Source organism: Balaenoptera musculus, chromosome 14 (genome assembly GCF_009873245.2).
Source record: "Balaenoptera musculus isolate JJ_BM4_2016_0621 chromosome 14, mBalMus1.pri.v3, whole genome shotgun sequence".
NCBI classification, from domain to species: domain Eukaryota; kingdom Metazoa; phylum Chordata; class Mammalia; order Artiodactyla; family Balaenopteridae; genus Balaenoptera; species Balaenoptera musculus.
This window is the reverse complement of record NC_045798.1, coordinates 66,144,528-66,161,822: the sequence shown is the minus strand read 5'-3', so window position 1 is coordinate 66,161,822 and position 17,295 is coordinate 66,144,528. Positions and strand designations below refer to the sequence as shown.

The window sequence follows — 17,295 nt, the reverse complement described above, 5'->3', positions numbered from 1 at the left end:
GCAGAAGAAGCTACTTTACTTTAAACGTCCCCTCCTCAGTGATGTCACTGGGTTGATGAAGCGCTAAAGCAGTATAAGCATCTCCAGAGAGCAGAGAGATGGGCGTGGAGGACATCCCCGCCACGAGACCCACCCCCGGACCTTTACACAGGTCATCAGATTTTGGACCCAGCCCTAGTTCAAAATCAGTGACCTCTGCAGATCCGGATTTCCTCGGAGAAATGACAGTAATTGCCAGGAAGCCTTGCATTTGGAAGCCAGAGTTTCACAAGTGGCTGCTCAGGCATCTCTGCTTGAATATAGAAAACAAGCCCAGAGCAGGCACCCTTTGTACCATAAAGTTAGAAGATTACTCCAGCTCCCACTCCTGTCCTTGCTGTTAGCTGTTTATCCGAGCAGAACTGGAGATGATGAACGCCATTAATTTACCTGTGAAGAGCTGAGAGATGGTCTCTGGAACAAAAGCTACAGAAATGAGAAGGTTGTCAGTATCAACACTAAGTCATCATCCACAGTCAGGGCATCACTGAGCACCCTTGTGCCGGGGGCTCTGCTTGGGCAGCAAGCTGGCCTGCATTCTCCCTGCAGGGTGTTTGTATTCTAGAGAGACTGCTCAGGGAGAGCTGGACCGGGAATCGGACTCATTTCAGCAGGTAGAGCAGGGCTGAGTGGGTCACCTCCCACTCTGGAGCTGCGCTAGATGATTTCCAAGGTCCTTTCTAGCTTTTAATATTCTGACTCTCTAGTTGAGCATTTGCTATGAGCCTGATACCAAACAAAGCCCTGAAGGAGGGTAAAAAGTGTTGGACTGACTTCATGTCTGTCTGGAGGGGTGAGATGGAGAATGCGGAAATGAAACAGAGGAAAGTAGATGCCCATGTGCAGTGCATCCCCAGCAGAACGGGCTGGGAGATGAGAAAACAAAGAGGGGTCGCTGCAGGTCTGAGAAGGTTTTATTCATTCAGCAAATACCGTGTGCTACTATGCCAGGCCCTGTACTAGATGTAGGGGTACAAGGATGCTTGAGACACGACTCCTGACCTCTCCACACCCGGTGAGCTCCAGGGACCAGGCAGAGGTGTGAACATGTGATGTCGTTGAGGACTGCCCAGGTTGCAGGAGGGGCTTGTGGGTGGGGGAGTGGAGAGATGAGGATCAGAGTTGATCAGACTTAGACTGAATTGTAAATATGTGGAAAGACGTTTTGCACAAGACGGAGGAAGCCAATTCTGCTGTTCTGAGCTGAGCCTCAAGTCCCCAAGACCTTGCTACAGTCGGTAACGGTGATGAGAGTTGGCTTGCCCTTGTGGTGTCCAGGCAGGGCCGGGGAGGAGGGGCTCGCATTCACGAGTGGCCCAGAGGCCTCCGTCAGCCTGGCCCACCCCTCTCTCCCTCCCCAGGCTGGCCGAGCATCTGCGGAGGACCCGGGCGGCCGTGGTGCTCCAGAAGCAGTACCGCATGCGGAGGGCTCACCAGGCCTACCAGAGGGTCCACAGGGCCACCGTGGTCATCCAGGCCTTCGCTCGGGGCATGTTTGTACGGAGACTCTACCACCAGGTGTGTGGCCACCCTGCGGGGCTCGGGCTGTGAACTCAGAACTAAGCAGCAGCAAATGGGTTGGCACCAACACAAATGTTTATTGGGCGCTTCTAACTTTTTTCTAAGTAATTTCACAACTCTGCTCTCACTGAATCCTAACCAAAGTCTCATGAGGTATAGTGTCTCAAAAGTTCTCCAGAGAGACAGAACCGATAGGAGATGCGTGTATCTGTGTGTGTGTGTATTTATTGTGAGGAAGTGGCTCATGCAGTCATGGAGGCTGAGCAGTCCCCCCATCTGCTGTCTACAAGCTGGAGACCCAGGAAAGCCAGGGGTGTAATTCAGCCCAAGTCTGAAGGCCTCAGGACAGGGGAGCTGATGGTACACATCCAGTCTGAGGGCAGGAGAAGATGAGACGAAACGTCCCAGCTCAGCAGTGAGGCAGGAAGAAGGCGAATTCCTCCCTCCTCCACCTTTTGTTCTGTTTAGTCCCACCGTGGATGGCATGATGCCCACTACACAGGGGAGGGCAGTCCTCTTCACTGAGCCCCCCGGCTCAGATACTTCTCTCTCTGGAAACATCCTCACAGACACAGGGGAGGGCAGTCCTCTTCACTGAGCCCCCCGGCTCAGATACTTCTCTCTCTGGAAACATCCTCACAGACACAGGGGAGGGCAGTCCTCTTCACTGAGCCCCCCGGCTCAGATACTTCTCTCTGGAAACATCCTCACAGACACACCCGGAAACAGTCTTTAACCTGAGCATCCCGTGGCCAGTCAAGTTGACACATATTAAGTATCACAGGTAGGAAGGGCGCGTATCATTGTACCCCTTCGACAGCTGTGAGATGCTTGGAGCAGCTGACTCTCCTGCCCAAGGGCACTCGGTCAGCCCATGGCAGAGCCTGGTGACCGATCTGGGGCTCACACAGACTTGAGAGCAGGCGGCAATATTGGGGGTCATCAGGCTAGCTCCTTCATTTAACTGATGAGCAGCCTGAAGCCCAGTGAGGTGAGGTCAGGAGAAGGACCCTGACCTCCTCCCTGCCAGGCCATTATCCAATGAAGCTGAAGGACCCAGTTAGGTAGCCCCAAGTCAGGACACGCCCCATCCACCAAATCACCCCCGCACAACTGAAGCTCAATGCTAAGATGCAAGATGGATTGGAACGAAATGTCTAAAATGGTCTTTTGTTTTCCTAAAATGAACACCTACCTCATCTATGATCAGAGAAGGTGTGATTTTCTAAGTAATAAAACTATAAAGCGTTACATTGATAATGAAAAAGCAGACGTGGTTAGGCACCAGATGGAGCACACCCGGGCCAGTGGGAAAAGCTTCTGTGAATATTCCTGGGAGATTGGTGACATCTGTGTGGTGTCACCATGGATGGGACAGGTGGCATTTCGGAGGCACTAGGGTTTGAACCCAGCTCATCTCAGAGCTGTGATACTGGGCATGTTAGTCTTTCAACATGTTTATTTATTCATTCCACAAATATTTATTTGCAGGGCATTAGCGTGAGAACACTGATGATGCTTTAATTTTCTGAGCGGTTTTTTAACTGGATAGGAAAAAAACAAAAACAGTGAATTGCAAGCCAAGTTTGTAATTGTAAGCCATTTAACCCACTCAGCAATCTCACTCGACAGTGTCACTTCACCTCTCCCGCTCACCGTCACCAGGAGGGGATCCACATCTGTTGAATGGGGGGCTATCAGCTGGATAATCTTTAAGCCCCTCCAACTTTGAGGTTTTTAGACTGTGGTTTCCTAACCAATAAAAAGTTAAAAAACAAAACAAAAAACTAGAAAGGAGAGTTTGCCAGCTGATTTCCTGTAGGTACACAGGCTGCCAAACCTAGTTACAACTTGTTCATAAAATAAATGGCCACCAAAGCCCTAAATCATAGGGAAGCTGTCTCTCACTGACCTTGGCTCTCTCCCCAGAGCAGTACGTGAGCCCCTTGCTCCCGGACTGCAGTGCAAACCCACCAGGTGTGTGCTTGTCCCCTGCTAGGTCCTCAGGGAGCACAAGGCCACCATCATCCAGAAGCACGTGCGGAGCTGGGTGGCTCGCAGGTGCTTCCAGCGGCTTCGGGCCGCGGCCATTGTCATCCAGTGCGGCTTCCGGAGGCTCAAGGCCAAGCAGGAGCTGAAGGCCCTCAAGATTGAGGCCCGCTCAGCAGAGCACCTGAAACGCCTCAACGTGGGCATGGAGAACAAGGTGGTCCAGCTGCAGCGGAAGATCGACGACCAGGTTGGTGTCTCGAGCTCCCACCCAGGGGGTGGGGCTGTGGGGAGACTCCACGGGCATGTTTGAGAGAGACCCATGGCTTCCCCAGGGAGCTCTCATTCGATCCCCGCAAGACTTCGTGAGGCCATTTCACAGATAAGCAACTTGTGGATCGGGGGCATCCAGCAATTGGCCAAGGTCACAGAAGTAGAAAGTGCCAGAGCCAGCACTCCAGCCCAGGTCTTCTGATCCCACAGCCATAACGAGGGTGATGCTGGTCTTTTTAACCCCAAATGTCATGAAAGTGTCGGTCCTTTTCTGTGTCGTGGCTAAGATGGGTTTCCAGAGTTGAAAGCAGGCTCACTGGTACCTTGCTCGTGTAGGGTATTAATGGCCTCAGGACCAGGCTCTTGCAATGCAATGCCCTGGAGGGTTTCAGGTGCCTCCTGAGAAAGGAAAGAAGAAGATGGAGGAAAGGAACGGGGGAAAACATGCTGAAGGCGTGTGGTATGGGGTGTGGAGGAAGAGAGTTGGAGTTGGGCCACCAGGCAGTGCTTTGGCAGTCACTGGTTTTATTGTACCTATTCTATGCTAGGCACTTTTTTAAGCTTCTCATGGTCCCAGTAGGGCAAGAAAATAAATGAGCCATTTTACACCTAAACCAGCTGCCCTAAACAGGAGCCCAAAAGTGGTTAAATGTTCCCGCCTTTCTGTTCTTGCAAAAGATGGCTTCTGGAGAAGAAATTGTCACCCTGGGTGTGTCTCTGTGTGAGTTCTACAGGTGTCTTATTTGGCTTGGCTCCCTAGTGGGGAAGCAAGACAGAAAGCTCAGTGCAGGGTGGAGGACACTCAATACATACCTGGTCCTGGTTGGCCCACCGTGATAGGTCAGGTCAGGGAGGAAGACATATCTACCCAGAGCATCAGGAGTGGGTAGGAAAAGGTCTGGACTCTGGGATCAGCCGTTTGAAAAACACAGTCACAAGGAGGACCTAGGGTTGTATTATAATTATCATTGCCATTATTATTATTATTATTATTATTATTATTATTATTATTATGGCTATTGATGACTGGCCAGGAAAGACATTTGCATAGTCAAATTGTGCCAGTTAACCTTCTGAGCAAGGTATAGTCAGAGGGACGAGCAGGTTTTGTTGGCACTGCTGCACCCTGCCAGGAGCCCCATGTACTGCCTGGCCGCCTCGGCCCTGGGTTCCAGCCACAGGGCCCTGCATTGGCATTGCTGATTTCTCAAGTTGACTTGAGAGGTTAAGAATAAATCTGGTGTTTTATACTCCATGTGCTGGAACATCAAAGAGAAGCAGATTTAAAAGGCCTATTTTTAAAAGAGCTTTTTGCCTTCAGCTTCCTGCTTGGCAAACATCTGTGAGTAGTGGCGGGTGTTACCCTGTGTGCAGAGGGTAAGGAGAAGAGGCAGGAGGGGTGGGTTAGATCTTGCTTTCTTGTGTCCCTCCCCATGTTGCCTGACTGTGTGCTAGGCACTGTTCTCATGTGTTAACTCATTAGATCCTTACCGCAACCCTATGAGATTTAACATTATTCCCATTTTAAACAGGCACAGAGAGGTTAAGTAGCCCGCAAGGCCACACAGCTAGTAAGTAGCAGGGCTAGGATTGAAACTTGGCAGTTTGGTTCCAAAGAACGTTCTGCTGCCTCCAACCAAATTTTAGGATATCTGCATATTAGGGGATTCTTCAGACATGTGAGAATTCCTCAGAACAAGGAAGACCCTTAGCTTTGTTTGGGGTTCATTCTCATAGACAGCGTCGTCCTTGCACAGTGGGGTATGTGACCCAGTGTCAAAGAACATGCTTGGTGCTGTGTCGTGAGAGGAGTCATTAGCATAATCCGTGGCACCAGGACTTGTTTTATTGCAGTCTCTTAGCAGGCAGGGCTAGCCTTTGTAAGTGAATGGGTTTCTGTTCTTTCTTTATGGCTGGAGACAACTCAGGCAGCTGCTCCCCTGACACACAAGGTTCTTAGCCAGGAGGAAAGGATACACGTGTGCCAGGAACAGCATAGGTGAAGGCATCCCAAAGTATTTGTCAGAGCAGCATGAGGTATAGTGGACAGAGTCCCAGCTGGATGGAGGTTTGAGTTCTGTCTCAGTTATACTTGCAACCAGAGCTGACAGTTTGGGGTTATGGCCGAATCTCTGATTAGGCCTTGAGTTCCTCAGAGACAATTGGCCTAAGATCTCTAACTTCTAGCTCAAAAATTCACTGATGCCGTAAAGTGGCTAATAAAGTGGTTCCCAAGTCCACACTGCAATGAAGAATCACCAGCGGGAGCTTTTTTAAAAAGTATCCGCACTGCCAAGAAGTCAGCAAAGGAGGAAACTGAAAGATAAAACCATGGTAAGGTTAGTGCCCAAAATTCATGTTTAAGGTTTTGCGCACCCAACTAAAGAGACAAGATGCAAAATTAGCACGAAGCTCCCAAGCAAACAGAAAGAAGGGAACAGGATCCCTTGAGAGCTGTTGAAAGAGTTTAGGAGGGTTTGGAGCTGTCCATGGTGCTGAGACAGTTTTCCTGAGGGTTTTCAGAATCTATGATGTAATAAACCACATCCTTCACAATATCCTTCAGCAGTAAGTTCAGTGACAGTTCCTGGGATGATTTCTTGCAGTGTTCCTGGTGTAGGCCTGTGGTGTGACATTTTTCAGCCAAAATGATGTAACCTATGAACTTGGCTCTCTATCAATCTGGCTTTATTCAAGCACAACGTGTAGAGTGAGAAGGCCAGTTGAGCTAACAATATTTTTTACAATGAGGGTCAAGTTCCTTAGACCTTTATGAGTATAAGGATATATTTAAAGATACTTTATTTGATATATGAAAATATGATGCAAATGTATGGATTCAGTCAGTAACCTCTATTTATTTATTTATTTATTTATTTTACAACATATTAAGATTCTTTTTTTTCCTATTTAAAAAAAATTTTTATTGGAGTATAGTTGATTTACAATGTTGTGTTAGTTTCAGATATACAGTAAAGTGGGTAAGTTATACATATCCACTCTTTTTTAGATTCTTTTCCCACATAGGTCATTACAGAGTATCGAGTAGAGTTCCCTGTGCTATACAGTAGTTCTTATTAGTTATCTATTTTATATACAGTAGTGTGTATGTGTCAATCCCAATCTCCCAGTTTATCCTTCCCCTCTTTGCCCCCTGCTAAACATAAGTTTGTTTTCTACATCTGTGACTCTATAAGACAAATATCATATGATATCACTCACATGTGGAATCTAAAAAAAAAAAAAAGGTACAGATGAACTTATTTACAAGTCAGTAACCTTTTAAATCAGTTAGATTCAGTGTACTTAGTATGCACTCAGTAAACGTTAGTTAATATTTTATTTTTCATCCATGTACGTTTGAAAAATCGTATGTGACAAGTCACAGCTTTATGTCCTTCTGTGCCTCAGTTTTCTCAGCTGTGAAATGGAGATATTAATCAGCCTTACTACACAGGATTTTTGTGAGGAGAGAACGAGTTAATAGATGTGAATCATGTAGTACAGTGCCCTTGAGCAGTGGGTGCTGAGTAAGCATCCTCTCGGGATGCCTGAGGAGCTCGAGGAGCACAGGGGTCCATGTGGAAATCCCCAGCCCCCTGCTGTCAGGAAAAGGCCTTCGCTGGAGGACGGAGCTGGCCAGGTCTCGGGTCACACTGACAAAGGCGGCTCCAGGGAGCCTGGCCTGCCATCACAGGGAGGGTTTCCGGGGTCTATGAGGGAGCAAGTGCCCCTCACCACTCCCTGTGCCAGGCTTGGCGGCGCGGCCATGGGTTCCATGGCGTGAGGACGAGGCAGGAAACTGCTGGGCCCTTTTGGGGTCCTCCTTTCTAAAACCATGCCTCCGGAACAGGAAATGTGCAGCTGTTAGGAATCTCCCACCCACACCCCAGGCGGCCGGCAAAGAGTTCGGAGCATCTCTCCCAAGGGGTCCCTAGAGAACTGAATGATGAAGAAGCTGCCCTTTATCAGGCACCAACTGGGTGCCGGGCCCCAGGGAAGCCCTTAATCTCCCTGAGCCTTGATAGAACCCTATGAGGAAGGAGTTACAATTATCCCTCTTTCACACATGAGGAAGCCAGGCACAGGGAGGTGGAATGACCTGACCACATGTTCGCAGCTGATCAGGATGGAGCTGCGGTCTGAGCACAGGTCTGTCTGGGTCCAGCCTCTTAACTCCCCAACTTCCCAGAGCCTCACCTCAGCGTGCGTGTCAATGAAAGCAAAGAGCTGGCCTCCTAGACATGTTATCTTTGCATGAGGGTCCTGGGGTGTCATCACTGCCCCTAGCAGATGTCACCATCACGTTGTGTGCCTCTCCACACCCCACACCTGCTCCATCTAGAGGCCTCCACAGCTTGGTCCTCCTTCCCACTTTCCCGGGGATCTGACCCAGGCTGCAGCACCTGGAGGAAGCTCACCTCCCGCCCAGAGCAGAACAAAGTCCAGGTGGCTAGTCCAACACGTGTTCCCTCCCTGAACCCCACTCCCCTTGTGCAGAGACTCTTCAGCCTCCTGGGAGACCCAGACCTGGGTGGGCAGTGCAGATGGCACTGGGTTTTTTAAACAGATGCTACCTAATTGGATTTCTTATTTGTAATTACTTAGAGCAAAGCTGACTGCCAGACCAGACATAAGGGCATGTCAGGTAATAGCTGGGAGGTTTCCACAGACTGTGGGAGGATCTTTTTGTGCTGTATCAATGAGGGAAATGTACCCCTTGGACACCAACAATGGGTCTCAGCCTTAAGGTCCCATGGCGTTCATGGTGTTGTACTGGGTCCAACAGCTGTTCTTTTGCTGCTCCTCGCTGCTTTGCATGAAGCTTCATTGCTGGTGTGAATTAGTCATTGGTTCCTGATGCCCCAGCTTGTTGGTAGTTTAGCCAATAGCTCTGTTCTACTTGGAGCTCCTGCAGAGAATAGCAATGAAGAATTATCAGTGACTGTCGCTTGCTTGCTTGGTTATTGGGAGAACCCTACTTCTTCCACTCCACTTTCCCTGCTGACCACTTTGAGCTGATATGCTTAACTGCAGCACCACTTTCTGCCCATGTTTACACTGGCGCTTGACACTGGCCCTGGGTCCTCAGGGCTTCCTCTGTGTGAGCTCATCCGCAGTCTGCCTCCCAGTCCCCCTCCGTACCTCTGCCAGGCACCTGGGGGAATGCTTCTCACTTACCTATTGCTTGAGTGGGTACATGATTGGGTACCTCGTCGGCAGGGACAGGTTCTGCCAGGGCATCAGTTTCTGGAGTCAGAGTCTTACAGGATAAGCTGACAGGTGGTGGGAGGGATCCCTAGGCCCCATGGAGGACCTCCTTGGAAGGGGGGATGCTGAAGAGGTCCTTTGTCTCAGAGGCAGCGATTAGGTTGCAGCTCTTTGTGCCAGTGAGTCCAAGGACAGGAGGGCCCAGCGTGAAAGAGCAGGGAATCCTGAAAAGCAAAGGCTGCAGTTCCAAGAAGCCAAAAACATTGTTCCTGCAACTTAAAAACCGGGCGTAAGATCTCTCCAGCCGGACACAGAAGGCTAACCACTGTCAACCAGCTTCCAGCTCTGTCACTGCACCTAAACACTCCTTGAATGTCAGTATTGGTGTTTTTTCTTTTCCTATATTTCTCCTAGGTTCACAATAGAGTTTTGTTAGGGAGATGCCAAGAAAGCACTCAAGCATTCGGTGATTGTGAGGTTTAATTCCACCTTGGAAGTCCCTTTTTTAATTGCCTTCATGTTTGTTCCTGTCCCACTAACCTTGCTCTCCACCTCTTTTTCCTCCCTCCCTGTTTGCTGGTGCTCTCACAGAACAAAGAGTTCAAGATGCTGTCGGAGCAGCTGTCAGCCGTCACCTCCACACACGCCACGGAGGTAGAGAAGCTGAAGGAGGAGCTGGCCAGCTACCAGCAGAGCCAGGGTGAGGACAGCAGCCCACAGCTGCAGGAGGAGGTCGAGAGCCTGCGGACAGAACTGCAGAGGGCCCACTCGGAGCGTAAGGTCCTGGAGGACGCCCACACCCGGGAGAAGGATGAGCTGAGAAAGGTACGTCGGGGCCAGAGGGGCAGCTGGGTGGTGGTTGGCTAACGGAGCACCCCCACGAGGTGGCTTCTTCTTCCAGCTGTTACACTGCCATGGACTTTCCTGGGGCTTGTGCCCAAGACTGACCATCCCTCTGCGTTTAGATGTAAAGTGCCACTGCTTTGGGGGAACCCACACAAGCACGTGTCCATTCACCTGACAAGTGTTGATTGAGTTTCTGCCATTACCCGGACGTGATGGCATCCCCTGAAAGGTTACACACGTGTGCCTTTGGGCATGTTCCTTATAGTCTACAATTAGCCAGAGTCCGCTCTGCAGTCCGCGTTCCTGTTGGCAGGAGAGATGGTACAGAGGTAGTGGCCTTTCTTCTTAACGTTGCCTGCAGGGATTAGGGGCAACCTCTAGGCATCCCTACCCGTAATCATAGTGCTTTGGGGAATTTGCCTTAAGTTTAAGTGTTGATAGTTTCAGCCTGACTAATCTCCTCTGGTTGGTGTGCTCTGTAGGTTTACTTTCCACCCCATAAAATGGGATTGGACCCCACTCCCCCATCTCAAATGTCAGGATACAGAGATTCCCTTCTCCACTGCCAAGATAGCTGTTCAAACCAGGGAAGTCCCACGCGCCCCTGCGGAGCCTTCCACGGTCTCAGGACGCCGCTTCTCTCCCCCATCTTTATGGCACCCCACAGGCCACAGGGAAGATGGCACACTGCCCACTTATTTAGTTCCTGTCCATCACTGGAGAGTCACGATGGGTTGAGAATCTAAGAGGGAAGGATTCAGTGTTCCTAACGTTGAAATAATAATTTTCAGTGTTTAAAAATTGGGGCAAGCTGAATGCTGCCACAGAAAGCATCCTGAGGTAGACACAGGAGTTTCCAGATTCTCATCCCTGCATTGCCATTACCAAGTGCATGCAGGAAATCTCACTGGCCTTAGTTCCCTCATCTGTTTTAAAAAAAAAGAAAAGAAGAAGAAGAAGAAAGGTTGGTTTAGATCATTTTTTAGGCCCCTCTACTTGCAGCTAGTCAGCTCCGTGAGATGGTATTTGATGGTTTCTAGAAGGAAGAAGAACCTCCCTCAGCCTTGCTCTGTACTGCCTCTCTCTTCCTGTGCCCAGTTACCTTCTCCTGGGCTGAGCCCTCAGGCACAACCGGGAAATAGGCGGGCTGCCATCCACCTGCGGACCCAGCTCCTGCTGGGCTTGCCTACGTCATTTCCTGTGCTGGGCAGAACTTCCCCACCGTCAGCCACTGCTTTCCCCAGATCCCAGGGGGTTTCCCAGAGTCAGAAGGGGGATCCACACGGGGATTGAGACATAGGACTTACTGGTGCAGGCAGCCTGGCACAAAAGAGGCCACCCTGCAGCATGTTGCCTAGATAAACCTGCCGGCTCACCCACCACGCCTGGAGTGGACTTCATTCTTCGGGGTAAAGCACGTGCTTAAGGAAACTCCCGTTACAATGTAGCTACAAACCTGTAACCTATAAAGCATGGAATTCCAAACTTGTGGTTTATGGATCCTTGCTAACAGATAGACAATAACCCTTGTATGTGAATAAAAGACAAGATGGTGAAATCCACAGGAAGAGAGAAGAGGCCAAGATTAGAACTGGAAACTCTTGAGATTGGTGACCCTGGGAGAAAAAGAAAAGCAGGTTCCCTGCACATGGGTGCTGGTCCCATGAGACGCTGGGCAGTCTGTTAACCCAGCAGATCACAAAACCCGGGTCTGCGGTCTCCGCCTCCACAGAGGGCACTTGACTCATGGCCTCCCCAAGCTCCTTCTCTGCTTCCCCTGGGGCACTGTGATTTGGGGACTCAGAGTACTTTTAAAGTATCGACGTCTCCATCCAGGGAGCCTAAGGGTTTATAATATCCCGTGAGCCAAATAAGGAAGTGGGCTGCCTCCTCCTCTCCTTTGGAAAAATTGTTACTATTGAAGTCTGGACCTGGGTCTTAAATATCAATAGAATGAGAGCTTGGTCCTGGCAAGAAAAAAGAAAAATTCAAGGACACTGCCAAAAAGGGAATAGCAGGCACAGAGGCAGAATGAGAAAAGCACCTTCCCTGACTCCAAATATAAGCAAGTCCCAAGCTGGTAACTTAAGAAACTGGTGTAAAATGATTAAGTGCGATGTCCATCTTTTTCCAGGAGGAGAAAAAGTGGAAGCAAATTTTTCTCTTTCTCTAAGGTCTTCCAAACGTTTATTCTGGCGGCTGCGGGGTAGGGCAGGTAGGGGCTGGCTTTTTCCCCCTCTGGTTCTTCTCTGCCTAGTCAGGGTTTAATTTTTATCAAAGGTACCATGTCCAGTCTTAACAAACGCTGAATAATCAGACAGTTGGTTTCTTCTCCGGCTCGTCCAGCAGCCTGCTCCTTGCTGAACAAGATTGATGAGACGGGCGAAGCAGGGAGGGGGCTGGCTGCTGGTAGATGTTTAATTAATGGATTTGATATTTCTGTCAGCAAATGTCGTATTGGAACTGGCATCCTGGTAAACTTGGGGCCCCCCGCTTCTGACAGCATTCTCATTGTCAGGCCACATGGCCATGCTGCCTTGGACTGTGGGAGGCCAGGCCTCCCTGGGGGCAGAGCCTGGGCATGACCCAGCCCCATCAGCTGCAGAAGTTAGCTGACAGTCGTTCTATTAAAGGTGTCCTTGTTGGGGCCTCTCCCCAGAGTGGTCTGCACCTCGGCCTGGAGCCTCCTTTCCTTTTAGCTGTGGGATGTGTATTTTGTTCCTTCTTAAAGCTATCAGTGATCCCTGCGCTGACGGACTTGTGCAGCTGTGCTGTTTCCTATTCCTGATGAAAGAGGCATGAGTCCCAGGGCTGCCCTTGACACAGAGGCAATGGCTCATTATCCAGAATCTGCTCTGCTGGTGAGGCCAGCACGGCCTGGCTCGGAGCAGGGCTGTGGGTGGGTGAGAAGGAGCAGCCCACAGCTAGGTTCCTGGCTCTGAGCGAGGGTCCTTGACACATGTGAGCCCCGCAGGCCTTGAGTGTTCAGGCTGGTGCAGTTGGGGTTCTGTGTTGTATTGTGTCATCGGCCACCGAACCACCAGCGGATAGTTACCTTGGATAGTTCCAATGTAAAGGTTTTGTGTTTTTCCAAATAGAAGTAAAAAGATCTGCCTTTGGGGGTAGGGGGGTTCTCACAGTGGAATGTTTTGAGTCTTCCCCGCCAAAGATACAGAACAGGACTTCTTTGGCCCATTAAGACTCTGAGTTGTGCTACCAGCAGGCTTCATGGTTCATAAGGAGGCTGATGGTTGTTAGAAAGAGGACCCCATGCCGTCTCATGGCAGGACATTATCTCACTGCAGAAATCATGGAAGCTCACAGCCCTTCGTTTATTCAGTAGTTATTTATTGAGTGTATTTGTTAGGCACTGTTCTGCACACTGGTGCAAAAGTAAGCAATTTTAAAAGTCCTTCTCATTCTTAGGGAGCGTAAATATTTGGGGGTTATTGGAGAATACACAGATGGGAATCAAATACAAATTATCCCTCATGTGCAATAAAGAGAAATAAAGCAGAGTACAGGGATAGGGGGGAAACTTTGGGGCCAGGGGAGGTGTGTTTCATTCAGACTCCCCCTGAGAAGATACCTGAGTGAGGTGAGGAGTGAGCCATGGGGACTTCTAGGGAACAGGTGACAAATGTAACAGCAGGTGCATCAGCCCTGAGGTGGGAGTAGGCTGGGTGGGTTCAAGGACCAACAAGGAGGCCATCGGGCCGAGGTGGACAGAGCAAGGAGAAGGGTAGGAAGGTGGTGAGGTCAGATCAGGAAGGATCTTCTGACCTTGAAGGCAACATTGGCCGTGAACCCTCCAGAGAGCTGAGCAAGTCTGTCTGATGCCCTTGGTCCCTGCGGCACACACCAGGTCCCTCCCGCCCCGAACGCCTTCCTGTAACTGTGCTGTCGGAACCAGGCGTTTGAGGCCTGCTCCGGGCTGTCGACATCGCTGTCCTTCATATGTCAGCCTTCTGACCTGTCAGGATGCAGGGTGGCCTAGTGGTTACGAGCTGGACCCGGTCTGCTCAGGGCCACAGCCAGCTGTGGCTTTCTACTAGAAGACTTGCATTTGGCTCTTTTTACAGTGCAGAAACCCAACTTGAAAAAATAAGTCAAAACAAAACCAAAAGCCCAGAGCTACATTTGTATCCCCAAACATTATCACTAGTAAAGGCAGTTACTTAGCTGAGGCATTTGTTTCATTTAACTTACCAGGGACTAAACTAGCCTGATTTACACCAGTGTTGGTTCTCATGATCTGTCCCCAGTCACCTTTTAGAGGTAAGAAACACTCCCAAAAATGTTGCCTTGCAAGAGTTAGAAGACCCCTCCGCCAAAAAAAAAAACGGAGCTGCTGAATGATGTTTAATGAGTCCCCACAGCTGGCGAGGGTGTTATTTATCACGCTGAGAGGACACACCTGCCTTGTTCTGTGTTGTTAGCGGCTCCCCCTGCAGCCTGCGTCCCTGACAACAAAAGCAAGGCCATTTGGCTGCAGAAGTTTGTCACCCACCACGTCGGCCAACAAACTCTCCGTAGGCTAGCTGGTTGGGGAGACTGGGGATGGCCAGCACCTGGGGAAGTGTGATTGGGGGAGCACTCTCTGCCCCACCCTGGGATGTGGAGCTGAGATGAGGCCCACCCCGCCTGCTGTGCGCCTCCCTCCAGAACTGCTCAGGCAGGAAGAAAAGCAAAGCTCCCCAATGCCACATTGATGAACGGCTTAGAATAACAAAGCTGAGTTCATCAGAGGCCTGTCTTTTGGAATCAAAGCCTTGGAGGGAGACGGAGGAAAGAAATGAGGCGCCCGCACAACAGAAGATTTTAGTGGGTACACGCTCATGACCGTGGCTGCCCCACCAGCTGGAGTCTTGGCTGAGATTTTAGATCACAGGTGGTTGCAATGAAGCTTCATGATCTTCGCCTGCATTCAGAGGAATGGAGGTTTCAGGTCCAGCCTCGTGGTGGTGGCATGCGCCCTCTACTGGGCAGATGACACGCTCCGCTTCAGAGGGACACTGCCTGCCTGTAGGATGCTCAGAGGCCAGTGGTGAGCGCTGTGAGTGATCCTGGAAGCCGTCTCAGGTGCCCACCTGCGCTGTGAGCTGCCCGTGTACACAGAAGGTGGTTTAGGGAATTGAAGTCCTAGCTCCATGGAGGGTCTGGTTACTTCACAGCCTGATCTGAACAGCCACCCACCGGGGTCCACTGGTTCAGAGGTTGCAGTCTTGCTTCTCCGAGGGGGGACTGGAGTCCTGCCCTCCTGACTGCGGCACCAGGTGGAGCTTCACTCTGGCTGCACCCTGGGTGGGCTTTTTTTGGTAGAGGTTCACACCACGTGGTTTCTTCTGTCGGTTGTTTTCAGTTTGACTTGACTTGTACACCTAGGAAAGGGAAAGCTATTTTGAGTATTTGCCAAGCTAGTTTAAAGGCAGACGTGAGGTCATTGGGTGGTGAACTGCGTCCAATCACAGCAAATTAGATGAATTTAAAGAGTGCTTTTTCCCTGTGGTGTATGTGCCTCCTGAGCCGAATGGAATTACTTGATTAAACAAGCTCATGTCTTCTAGACGTTTAGTCAACTGTAAACCCATTAAAAAACCAAAAACAGAAAACAAAACCCTTTAAAGGAGTCCTGATTTTTGCACGAGGAAAGCTTAGGCTCCTTAACTGGATCTGCAGGGCAATTCATTCGTTCAGCAAGCGTTAGGTGCCCGCGTCGGGCCGGGTACTGACGATGTGACAGCCTGGAACGTGGCCCCTGGGTCCTGCTGAGGCCTCTGGTCTCGGCTGAGCAGGCGGGTGAGGTAGCCGAGCGTCTGCCAGGGGGCAGGGCCGTAGCGCCAAGGCTGAGAAACCCTGCTTTACGGAAACCTGCTATGGCCCTTACCTGTTTTCTCACTGTTACCCACCTGTTCCTCACCCCTGCTAGGCTGGGCCCTCTCTGTGGGCAGCTACCTTGAGTCTTGTTCATTTTGCATCCCCTAGCCCCTGGCAAGGCTCCTGGTACAGAGCAGCGCATCAGGAAGTGTCTGATGGATGAGTGACAGCCTCGCCCTGTGTCGTCACCCCCGGGGCCAGAACTAGGCTCAGCAAGTGGGAGCCTTTGATGATAAAACAGCATCCATCTCGATGCTTTTTCTTTTATACTTTGCCCTCACCACCAAGTCAGGTTTACTCTCTGTAGACACGAAACATCAGTTGTGCTCATTATAATAAAAAATAAATTGTCGACGAAGATAACAGTCTGGTATAATTAGTTACATGAGGGTATACATGTTTACCAGCCTTATCTCATTTGATATCCTGTGGGGAGGCAGAACATGGTCCTTTGCCTGATTCTCCATAGAGAGAGTTCCTGACCGTGAAGGGGGTAATAATCTACTTGGTGGGAAGGGGTCTGCTGAATATAAAGACGTAAGGCCAGTGGTTCTCGACCTAGAGTAGTGCCAGCATTGCACTCACTAGTCAGAGCCTCATACCTGTAACTCTCAGCAGTACATCCGCAGGTGAGCTGACGAGGGAAGCTGAGCCCATCTGAACTGAGGTTGAAAAGGAGCTGCAGTGTCCCGTTGCCAGGATGGGACAGTGTCCTGGAAGGTAGTTTTGAGCCACATTTTGAAGGAGGTTGAAACCTCCTTGAAGTTTGAAGGAGTTGGGTCGTGTTAATGGAGGGTTAACAGATGGCTTGGAGCTTTTTGCAAGCCTCTGCCAGTACTGTGTGTCTGCTCTGCTCTGTAAGGATCCTTAGAGAGCACGCCGCCTGCAGACTATCAGCAGCTCCCTAGAGGGGCCAAGGCACCTAAGTGGGAGTCACTGCCTTCTGAATTCCTAAGGGGAGAACAACAGACCTCACTCCTGGACTCCAGCCTTGTTGAAGTTCTCTCCTGACCCTTTCTACGTGATGCTGGGGGTTGGGGGGCGCAGTTCTCTTAACTCACCTCTTGGTGCCTTAAGCTTATCTTTAAAGCCAGGAGGAAGGGAAGATGGCATTGAAACATAACCAGTTGGAATTCAAACCTCTCCAAGGCTTCTGCCCTTTAGCCAGCATCCCTGGGGCCTCCTTTCCTGCTTTTCCTGCCACGGGGTCTAGCAGCATTTCAGGGGAGTGCAGGTGGGTCCTCTGGGAACTGTGTGATCCTCTCTCCCCCTGGATTCCATGCCACAATCTCCTAGGTAGCAATTCTGGTAGGTCACCATCTAGTCTCAGCTACTGTGCACAGGCTAGTTATCACGTGTTCTGTTATTGTACTGAGGGTGGCATTTTGAGGCTCTTTCTACACAGGTTGGGAAGAAGCCTCTCCCCAGTAGGTCATAAAATGTACCCAAGATAGCCAGCACCGATTTCTTCAACCAAAGGGAGCAAGATTGTTTATGCTTATCACTCAGACCAAAACCTGGGAGCCTGTCTGACCCTCA

General features: G+C 50.3%; 1 protein-coding gene across 6 annotated transcripts in view; it reads left to right on the top strand.

The window, feature by feature from the left end:
- Positions 1 to 17,295, top strand: part of MYO5B (myosin VB) — a 367,733-nt gene that overhangs the window by 309,272 nt on the left and 41,166 nt on the right. For all 6 annotated transcript variants that reach the window (XM_036823444.1, XM_036823439.1, XM_036823438.1 and 3 more), the window contains exons 20-22: positions 1,401 to 1,557; positions 3,560 to 3,799; positions 9,625 to 9,858. In XM_036823444.1, coding sequence (XP_036679339.1) covers positions 1,401 to 1,557; positions 3,560 to 3,799; positions 9,625 to 9,858 — 631 coding nt within the window. The remainder of the gene's footprint in view (positions 1 to 1,400; positions 1,558 to 3,559; positions 3,800 to 9,624; positions 9,859 to 17,295) is intronic.